The sequence below is a fragment of the Rhincodon typus genome, chromosome 16 (assembly GCF_021869965.1).
Source record: "Rhincodon typus isolate 14 chromosome 16, sRhiTyp1.1, whole genome shotgun sequence".
Lineage (NCBI taxonomy): Eukaryota > Metazoa > Chordata > Chondrichthyes > Orectolobiformes > Rhincodontidae > Rhincodon > Rhincodon typus.
In genome coordinates, this window is record NC_063347.1 from 52,763,817 (window position 1) to 52,775,128 (window position 11,312).

Consider the following 11,312-nt stretch of genomic DNA (forward strand, 5'->3'; position numbering starts at 1 on the left):
AGCTCACATTTCATTTCCAAATGCGAAAAAAAAACTTTTTCCAACATGGGCTTGAACATACCATCCCCTGATTCAACAAGAAGAACGCCAAAGTGATATGTACTGTACTTCTGATCGTGTTTATGTAAGCGTTGTCCATTGCATAACTGTTTAGAGTCCCAGCTTATAGAGCAGGCTAAGAGATACTGAATCTGTAAGTGCGGAGTTCCTGTCTGAATTTTACATGGGCTTCATTCCATGGTCCGATATCACTGATATACCTGGGTAATATCTGGTCACACCCGTGGCACTACCAAAGACCTGCCAGAGCAGTGAAGGGTCCTCTTCTCGGTTACGTTTGAAAACATCCTCCAGCGCAGCTGTCCAGTTCAGCTCATTAAGGATAACAGTTGCTGAAAACATACAAAAAAAGACATTGCAAACATGATGCAGCTTAAATAAGATGAGACATTTGGATTTTTCTTATTCCTGTCATCAACCACCAAAATAATGAAGGCCATCCTTTCCAAAAAGAAACATTTTTTTAAAGTTCTGCAAACAATCATAAGTAGTAATTGTGGAATAAAGATCTCATTGATATGTGGTATATGTATTTCTTGAGTTGAAAAAGACTCTAAACATTCTTTATGATCAGGGCACATGCCAGAGAAATTACTTACTATTACAGAAAATGCTGTCCAGATGGCTTTGTGCAATGACATGCAACAGCTGTCATTTAAGAACTGGTTATAGTTGCAAAATGGTTAAGTTATGAGATAAATAATTCAGAGGCCATGGCTAATGATTCAGAGATGCAAGTTGAAATTCCACCATAGCATGGGACAACTGAAATTCAACCAATTGAATAAAATCTGTAACTAGAAAGCTAATCTCAGTAACAGTGACCATAAAAGTACTAGATTAAGACAAAACCCCACCAAAGACTATTGTATACAGTCAGGAGGGGCCAGCCCTCAAAGTCCTTACCATTGAATTTGGGCCACATGAAGGCTCCTAGACAAGGAAACCTCCTACTGATTACCACTGACTGCACTCCCTGAAGTTCCATATTGAATACCACTCGGAAGAAGCAAAGTATTTATTCTAGATGGGTACTTCACTGACGGTTATCAAGTGGCTCAGTAGCACTATCAATAACAGAGCTAGCCTGGTCTTGGAGGACATAACTGCTGGACTGGGCCTGCAACAGGTGTGCAAGAACCAACATGTAGAGAAAACCTACATGACATTGTCATCAACATTCTAACTGTTACAGATGTATGACAGTACTGGTAGGAGGGAGCACCACACAGTCCTCATGCACATGAATGCCTGTCTTCATATTTTTGTGATATTACTAGTATTTTAAATGGGCTAGCTTTGGCATAGATTTAGCAGCTTAAACTGCACATCCATGAGGCACATAGCGCAATCAGAAGCTGAATTGTACTCTACCAAAATATGCAACTTCATCATTTGGCTTTGCCTTATTTTACCATGATCATCAACATAAGGTCCAAAGAGTATAAGCAGAACACAGTATGCCAGGAATAGTACCAGGCCTGCCTAAAAACCACAAGACAAGATGCATGCCAGAAACCAGAAACGGCAAGCTGTCAGCAGTGTCAAGTGATCCCATAACCAACAGATCAACTGACAACTCTACAGTTTCCGTACCTAACCATGAACAGTGGTGGACAATTAAAGAAGTAATGCTAAGAAGAGGCTTTATGAACATCGCTATCCTTAATGATAGTGAATCCCATCACAGAAGGGTTGTTAGTCAATTTCATCACATGCTCTCTCCATAAGCAGGAGGAATGGGATTCGCTGATGGCAACTTCACCTCTGCCCAAACTATGGAAATATCCCGGAATGGATCTTTTTGAGATCAAAGGGTGAATGTTTCCAGTGAAAGATAGAAAACAGGAGAAGTAGGCCTTTTGGCCCTTTCAGCTTACTCCGCCATTCAATATGATCATTGCTGATCACTCAGCTCAGTACATGTTCCCGCTTTCTCCCCATACCTTTCAATCCCTTTACCCCTAAGAACTATATCAAAAGCCTTCTTGAAAAAAATGTAATGTTTTGGCCTCAACTCCTTCCTGTGGCAGAGACTTCCACAGGCTTACAACGCTCTGGGTGAAGAAATTTCTCCCCATCTCAGTTCTAAACAGTCTACCTTAAATCCTTAGACTATGATGCTTGGTTCTGGATTCCCTGGTCATCAGGAACATTCTTCCTGCATTACCTATCTAGTTCTGTTAGAATTTTATAGGTTTCTATGTGATGTCCCCTTCATTCTTCTAAACTCCAATGAATATACTTCCAAACAACCCACTCTCTCATCACACGTCAGATCTGCATTCCCAGGATTCAGTGACATAGTCATAGAGTTATACAGCATGGAAACAGACTCTTCGGTCCAGCTTGTCTGTGCTGACCAGATATCCTAAACTGATTTATTCCATTTGCCAGCATTTGGTTCATATCTCTCTCTAAACCCTTGCTATTCATATATCCATCTAGATGCCTTCTAAATGTTGTAACTGTACCTGCGTGACTACTTCCTCTGGCAGCTCATTCCATACATGCACCTCCGCGTGAATAAGTTGCCCCTAAGTTCCCTTTTAAATCTTTCACCTCTCACCTTAAGCCTATACCCTCTCATTTTAGACTCCTGTACTCTGGGAGAAAGACCTTGGGTATTCATTCTATCCATGCCCCTCATGATTTTATAAATCTCTATAAGATCACCCCTCAGCCTCTGCCGCTCCAGGGAAAGAAGTCCCAGCCTTTTCAGCATCTCCCTATAGCTCAAACAATCTAATCCTGGCAGTATCCTTGTAAATATTTACTTAACCTTTCAAGTTTAACAACATCTTTCCTATAGCAAGGTGACCAGAATTGAACACAGTATTTTAAAAATGGCTTCAGCTATGTCCTGCAACATGACATACCAACTCCTATACTCAATGCCCTGCGTACCTGTGACTCCACTTTCAAGGAATCACGCACCTGCATCTCAGGTCTCTTTGTTTGGCAATACTCTCCAGGGCTAATCCGTTAACTGTATAAGTCCTACCCTGATTTGAATTACCAAAATGCAACAGCTCACATTTGTCTAAATTAAACTCCCTCTGCCACTTCTTGGCCCATTGGCCCATCTATTCAAGGTCTCATTATACTCTGAGATAACCTTCTTCATTGTCTACTACATCACCAATTTTGGTGTCATCTGCAAACTTACTAACCATTCCACCTATATTCACATCCAAATTATTTATATAAATGACAAAAAGGAGCAGACCCAGCACCAATCCTTGCCTGATATAGAAACTGAAATATAGAAACTAGGAGCAGGAATAGGCGATTTGGCCCTTTGAGCCATCTGCGTCATTCAATGTGATCACGGTTGATCCTCTATCTGAATGCCATACTTTTACTTTCTCTGCTCCTTATCTTGACTGCTTCATGAGCATCTGTTGCATTCCATCTGTGGAAGTATATCTTCCATTAGTTAGGTGGACCAAAGCTGCACACAAAACTCCAGTTGAGGGATCGCCAAGGCCCTGAATGATTGCAGTACAGCATTCCTAATTTCTGAATGTTAATACTCCTGCAATGAAAGTCAATATACCTTGTACCTTCCTGATTGTTTGTTGCACTGCTTTCATTAACTGGTGTGCAAGACACCCAGATTTCATTGTACAACCACATTTCCCAATATATCACTATTTGAAAATGACTGTCTTTTGCCCTTTTTTCACACTAAAGTGTATAATTTCACATTTAACATTATGTTACATGTGCCGTGAGTTTGCCAACTCACTCAACTTCATTTTGATAGTTTCATGTCTTGAGAGTTGATTCCAAGACACACTGAATGCAGCAACATTATAATACAAAGTATTGTGACCTACAACAGCCAAGATCATAGAAACCTTTGCTGCCCTTCCACCATAGCCAGAACATCCTTCCTCAGATAAGGAGACCAAAACTGCGCACAGTGCCCCAGGATTAGTCTCACCAAGGTCCTGTATAATTAACAGCAAGATATCCCTGCTCCTGTACTCGAATCCTCTCACTAAGAAGGCCAACACACGATTTGCGTTCTTGACTGCCTGCTGCCAGGAACTAGTGTACAAGGACAGCCAGGTCTCAATGCACTTTCCGCTTTCCCAGTCTATCGCCATTCAGATATTAATCTGCCTTCTTGTTTTCTCTACAAAAGTGGATAACCTCACATTTATAGTACATCTACCATGCAATCTGCCCATTCACACAACTTGTCCAAATCGGACTGAAGCATTTCTGCATCTTCTCGCAATTCACCCTCCCATCCAGCTTTATGTTCTTTACAAATTTGGAGTTATTTAGTTCATTCCTTAATACATAATGTGAATAGCTAGGGTCTAAACTCTGATTCTTGCAGAACCCCACTAGTCACTTGCTGGCAATCGTTTATTCCAACTCTTTGTTTCCTGTCTGCCAACCAGTTTTCTATCCAAAGTTCCATGTGCTTTAATTTTACACAGTAATTATTATGTGGGATGTTACGGAAAGCCTTCTGAAAGTCCAAGTAATCCACATCCACTGGTTCCCCCTTATCAACTCTACAGGTCAAAACCTCGAAAAATTCCACTGATTGTCAAGAATAATCATACATCCTTGCTGACTCTGTCCATTTCTGTTACAGTTTTGCAAGTACTCTGTTCTTGAACCTTTTATAATTGGCGCTTGCATTTTCCGAACTACCAATGTTCAGGTTAACTGGTCAATAATTCATGGTTTTCTCTCAACTTCGTTTTTAAATAGTGGAGTTAAATTACCTACCCTCTAATCGAAAAAAGCTTTTCCACAGTCTACAGTATCTTGAAAGATGATGCAATGCATCCACTGTTTCTAGGGCCACTTCTGGCTGAACGGGACTGACATTTGACTTCATTAATCTTTATCTCTTATATCTATACACTCAAGGGAGTCAGTTAGTCCAACTAGCTGGATGGCTGAGTGATGTCAACAGGGTGGGTTCAATTCCCGTATCAGCTGAGGTTATCATGAGGATGCTCCTTCTCAACCTCACCTGAGGCTGGTGACCATAAAGCTAAACTGCCATTGGTCCTCTGTCTCTGATGAAAGAACAGCCCTACGATCCTCTAATCACTACGAGGTATGCTCATTACCACCTCTAGGCTGAAGAGCCAGTGTGAATTTGTGATTAAAATCACCAAGGCTAGTTCTTGAGAAAATGTTATAGCTATGACCCAACATGTGGGGACAGAAAATAGGATGGTGTGAAGAAGTAGGAGTGCATTGACTTCTAAAAGGAGTCAAACTTCTGCAAAATTTACCAGTTCTTCAGCAGACTTGGAATATGGTCTAAATGTTAAACTGGTAGCAGCTGACAATTCTCCTTGCATCTAACAGAGTTCGAAAGAAGGCAAGGGCAGCTCAATTTCTCAATCTCCTCTGAGAGTGCAGAACCTGGTCAGATACACTGGTGAAACTGCCACAGTGGTCATCTTTGTCATTCAGAGACTTGAGGGCAGATGTAATGTAAAGGGATGAGGTGACTATGTAAATAAGATTGTTGACATTATAAACAAAAACAGAAATCGCTGGAAAAGCTCAGCAGGTCTAGCAACATCTGTAGAGAGAAATCAGGGTTAACATTTCAGATCCAGTGACCCTTCTTTCAGAACTGATGGTAACTGGGGAAAGTTTGGTATCTATGCAGAAGATGGAGTGGGGGGAGAATGGAAGAGTAAACGATAGGTGGAGATAATAGAGTCCAAAAAGAGAGAAACACAGTCGAAGAGACAAAGGAATGGATAATGGTCAGCATAGGGGAATGAATATCTGCTAATGGGGACTATTAGTGACTAACAGTAGGCTGTGTTAGTTGCAGCCAATGTGATGATAAGGTCTGCTCTGTCGGGCTGGGGGAAAGTTTGGGGAAGGCATTCACAAACCCTAAAATTGTTGAACCTGATATTGAGTCCAGAAGGCTGTAGAGTTGCCAAGCAGAAAATGAAGTGCTGTTTTTCCAGCTTGCGTTGAGCTTCGCTGGAGCACTGCAACAAGCCAGAGACAGAGATGTTGGCCAGGGAACAAGTGGCAGGCAACAGAAAGTTCAGAGTCTTTTTAGCAGGCAGAACGTAGGTGCTCTTTGAAGCGGTCACCCAGTCTACACTCCATTTCCCCAATGTACAGAAAACCACATTGTGAGCAGTGAATGCAGTAGACGAGATTGAATGAAGTGCAGGTAAAGTGCTGCTTCACCTGGAAAGTGTGTTTGGGTCCTTGGACACTTATGAGGAAGGAAGTAAACAGGCAGGTATTACACCTTTTGTGGTTGTAGAAGAAGGTGCTGTAGACCTGGGGCGGGGTGGGAGGTGGGGATTGGTGGGGAGGTTGTTGGGAGTGAAGGAAGAGTGGGACCAGGGTGTCCTGGAGGCAACAATCCTTGTGAAATACTGTTAAGGGAAGGGAGGGGAAATGTGTGTCTGGTGGTGGTATTCCACTGGAAGTGGCGAAAAAAGGTGGCTTATGACCCTCTGGATGTGGATGCTGGTGGGATGGTAGGTAAGGAAAAGGTGGACCCTATTGCTGTTGTGGGAGGGGAGAGGGTGGTGAGGGTTGAAGTGCGAGAGATAGGTCAGACCCAGGTGGGGGCCCTGTCAACTACAGTGCTGGGAATTGTCAGTTGAGAAAGAAGATGAACATTTCGGAGGCTCCCTTGTTTAAGCTGGCATCATCAGAACAAATGCAATGAAGACAGAGGAACTGGAAGAATGGAATAGAGACTTTACAAAACACAGGGTGCGAGGATGCATAGTCAACGTAACTATGGGAACTGGTTGGTTTGTAGTGCATATTGGTGGCCAGCCTACCCCTCGAAATAGAATTGACATTGTAACTGGAAAGTCATATGCAATCAAATGATTCCTATGAGATGGTTCCCTTTGACAGCATTATGGCAGAGGGTTTGTCTCGACCTGCATGTAGTTAGTATTTATTATGTTTAAATAAAAAGGTAATGTTTGATCCAATATGAAGACACCTGCAAACATTTACCAATTTCTATCCCAGACCCAACCACAGTATAACCATTGACCAGAATCTTACCTGGCTCAGCCACATAATACTGTGACTGCAAGAACAAGTAACATCCTGGGTATTCTAGTTTGAACATTTCACTTCCTTACTCCTCAAAGCCTGTTCAGCACCGATAAGGTATAAGTCAGGGCTGTAGTTGACTAACCTCTACTTGCCTGGATGAGCAGTCCACCAACAACATTCAATCAGTTTAACACAATCAGCATCAAAGTCAAGGCAATCAGATTGGTTGACATCCCATTCACCATCTTAAATCTTCAGTTCCTCCACCATGGACATACAGTGGCAGTAATGTATACCATCCACAAGATACTCTATAGCAATTAGCCAGGGATTCTTTGATGACACATTCTAAAGGCACTATCTTCACCACGTGGAGGACCAAGGGCAAAAGACGCTTGGAAACTCTATTACCTGCAAGGCCCACTCCAAGCCACTCATCATCCTGACTTGGAAATAGATTGCTATTCTTTCACTGTTGCTGGGTCAAAATCCTGGAATTCCCACTCGAACAGCACTGTGGGTGCACCTACACTACATGGACTCCAGTGGTTCAAGAAGGTAACCACTCAATAAGGGCAATTAGGGATAGATAATAAATGCTGGACTAGTCAGCAATGCCCACATCCCATCAATGAATTAAAAAAAGTAATGGGGCATGCACTGCCTTAAATTGTTCAAGGTATGGCAAGGCATGTAAATTATCTGGATGTGGGATTGGAGTGATGTATTCTCAGCATGTAATAAGCACAAAACTCTATTGTTGTGGAATTTTCTGAGGTCAGATAGTTTATTATGAAATGCAAGTTTCCAGGCTGGAATGGGTTTGGTGGCATTGTACAGCTGCTGTTTCAATATTGTTCACATTAAAAAGAGAACCAGAGTAAGCAACAAGCCTACTCCATGTTTTATTATCTATCCTTTGTCAAAGAGCATCAGAGCACTGTCATGTGTTTAGAATTGTCAGATATTCAGAAGATGGCAAAATAAGTTGGCGAATTGCTTTCCATACTTCAGATCTGAAATTAAGTAGGCAAAGTTTTCAGCCCAAGGGCTTTCTCTCCCATGCAAACCTTGGCCAAGTCTGCATGTTGAACCTTTGGATAAGCCCTTCTCTCAAATGACATAGATGGATCCAAATTAGAGTATAGCCCATGTTATTACATAGCTGCAACAACTGTTACATATCCATTATGACTTCCTTGGCCCAAAGAGTAACCCATAGGATGCAGGGTCTATTGCTGCCTGCAAGTTCTTGTGCTTCCAACAACTACAACAGGCTTAAGGTGCTCATTACAAAGGCTGAACCAGAACAGGAGACAGACAGGGCAATTGAAGCGAATGAAACATGGGAAAAGCATAAACTCAGGGATGGTGTATGCAGTTGCAATGCTTATTCCAGGCATCAAGTAGCTTTTGACAAGTTTCCATACAAAAGGCTGGTTAGCAAAATTGTCGTTCATAGAATAAGACAGTCAATGTTAACTTGGATAAAATATTGGCTAAAAAAACCCAGCGAATTTAAATGACTGTTTGTAGATTTAAGTGACTTGAATATTGAAACAAATCAAAATTTCAAAATTTGCCAATGTTACAGAACTTGAAGATATGGCCGACAGTGAGCATCACACCAACTGTAACAGGACATTGATAGGCTTGTAGAATAGACAGATGAGTAACAGATAGGACTGAATACAGACAAATGTAATGTGATACATTTTTGGCAAAGTTGGTAGGGAAAGGCAACATAGATGTATTGGCACAATTCTAAAGTGTGCAGGGGCACGGGAACCTGGGAGTTTATGTGCATCGATCTTTGAAGTTAGCAGAACATATAAATAGAATGGTCAGCCAAAGAAATGGTATCTTGGACTTTATAAATTGTGCTAATGAGTACAAAAGCAGAGAAGTTATGCCAAAGCTTTATAATATTAGGCCATAACCAGAGTATTGCATCCAGCTGTGGAAGGATTTGAGGGTCCTTGAGCAGATGCAAAAGAGATCTACCAGGATGGAACAAAGGATGGAGGATTTTCACAACAAGAATATGTTGCAGAAGCGAAACTGCTTTCCCTGGAGATAGGTAATTGAGGAGAGATTTGATAGAGGTGTTAAAAATAAGGTAAACAAGGAAAAGGTGACCTTTTTAGCTTATGGCACAAGGACTAGGAGACAGGACTATAAGTTTCTGGACAAGCGATAAAGAGGTAGTGAAGATAATCATTTTCATGCAGTGAGTGGCAATGATCTATGTCTGCCTATGTGGGTGGTGAAAGTAGAGGCAATCTATGAGTTCAAAAGGTGTTTGGATGCACACTTGAAATAAATAAAATTGCAAGGCTGCTAAAATATGTTATGAGAACAGGACTGACTGGATTACTCTGCAAAGAGCCAGCATACTCAATGGGCTGAATTGATTTCCTCTAGGTTGTTATAACTCCATGGTGTTTTCCCCTAAAACAAAGCATCACGTCACTGAAATTGGGCTTCAGGCATGGGGAGTTGGCAACCAGTGAATTTGGTTTGATGTATCATTTGTATAACTTGCTGTGTACAGTTAAAAATTGTACAAATATTTTACTCAGAAGTTACTTAACAATATTTCTTGTTGAATTCGTGGATTTGGTTTTTCTCATTCCAGTCAGCAATGTAGAAAGATGACAGCAGGATTACTTGTTTGAAAAATCCTTTAAATCCTTTTTCTTCTATTGTGCTCTCTAATTTATAAACTAAGTTACTCATTTCACTAGAAAACAAAATGAAATATCTCATTCAAGTCTTGGTGTCATCATAGCATTCAATTAAATCAATATTTTTAAACAGTGGCCAATTGTCATTTAATCTGATGCCATGTGAAAAAATGCCATATGTTCAAATCTCTGTCACTTAATTGTACAGAACTTGAAAACTGCTGAAAAAGAATGACAAGTTGCCAAAAGTATTCCACAGGAGCACAACAAGGCTATCTTGCAGGACAAAGGCTATCCTGGTCAATTCATTAATCACAAACTTGCATAAACTTGCAAATGAATGAAAGACCAAGACCTTTGGACCAGAAAGGTCTACCACAATTACCTTGGAAAGGCAAAGAACCTCAAAAAGCCATTTCACAGTACTACCATGTAATGGCTATGTGAGTGGTATTTTCCATGAGCAGGACCCTTCCATCAGTCCTGTGAGGATTTATGCCTACCACACAATTCAGCAACACTGTGCATGAATTTGAGTGTTGGTGTAATGCCAGACATGTAGGCTGCACATTCCAGCGATGGCCTGATGGAATTAAATGGCATTGTCCTTCAGTTATGTAATAGGCAAAGTAAGGACTGTGCTCAACCAGCCTGCACTTGCAAAATCCAAAACAAAACTATTGGCTGTTGGGTGCAATTTCACAAATCGGCAGAATTTGGTGAACAGCTCCGAATACACTAATGGCTACCATAACATTCAAGCTAGGATAATCTGTCAAACCCATAAAGTGATCCTTTCAGACATTCTAGAGGTGCCACATTTCATACAGTGAGCCACAAAGTGCAAAGGAAAGGCATATGTTTATGCTGTGGTTTCTTTAAAGTCTCTGGGAGAATTAAGACCCCACAGTTATCAATTGCTTACATCAAAGCACTATTATGGCCAGAATTGATGTGCTGACCAATCGCAACCTGTTCTTCTGAATTAAAATTGTTGTGATCATTTGAAATGTAGCATTCAGAGTTTGGCAAAATGGTCGATTTTTTTAAGCAACATTCATGTATGTCAAAACATAGAAGGCAATGTCAACATTCATGCATAAGTACTGGACAATAAGGTTACAGAGACAAACCACCTATGATCACTGAATCATAATTTGACAAAGATGGATCCAATAGTTCAGCAACAATTCAACACAAAGTGACAGATTCACACTGTCAGGGAGAATGTGACAGACTGACACCGTAAAGGGGAGAATGAGATAGATTCATACTATCAGGGGGAGTGAGACAGATTCACACTGTCAGGGAGAGTGTGACAGATTGACACTTGTCACGGAGAGTGTGACAGATTCACAGTGTCATCGAGTGTGCAACAGATTCACACCGTCAGGGGGAGTGTGACAGATTCACACCATCATGGAGTGTGTGACAGATCCACACCGTCACAGAGAGCGTGACGGATCCACACCGACACAGACAGCGTGACGGATCCACACCGTCACAGACAGCGTGACGGAT

At 41.3% G+C, this 11,312-nt stretch overlaps 1 protein-coding gene across 1 annotated transcript in view; it reads right to left on the minus strand.

The window, feature by feature from the left end:
- Positions 1-11,312, minus strand: part of cacna2d2a (calcium channel, voltage-dependent, alpha 2/delta subunit 2a) — a 668,643-nt gene that overhangs the window by 194,732 nt on the left and 462,599 nt on the right. Inside the window, exon 7 of the mRNA XM_048606749.1 lies at positions 261-392. Within this exon, the coding sequence (XP_048462706.1) occupies positions 261-392 (132 nt within the window). The remainder of the gene's footprint in view (positions 1-260; positions 393-11,312) is intronic.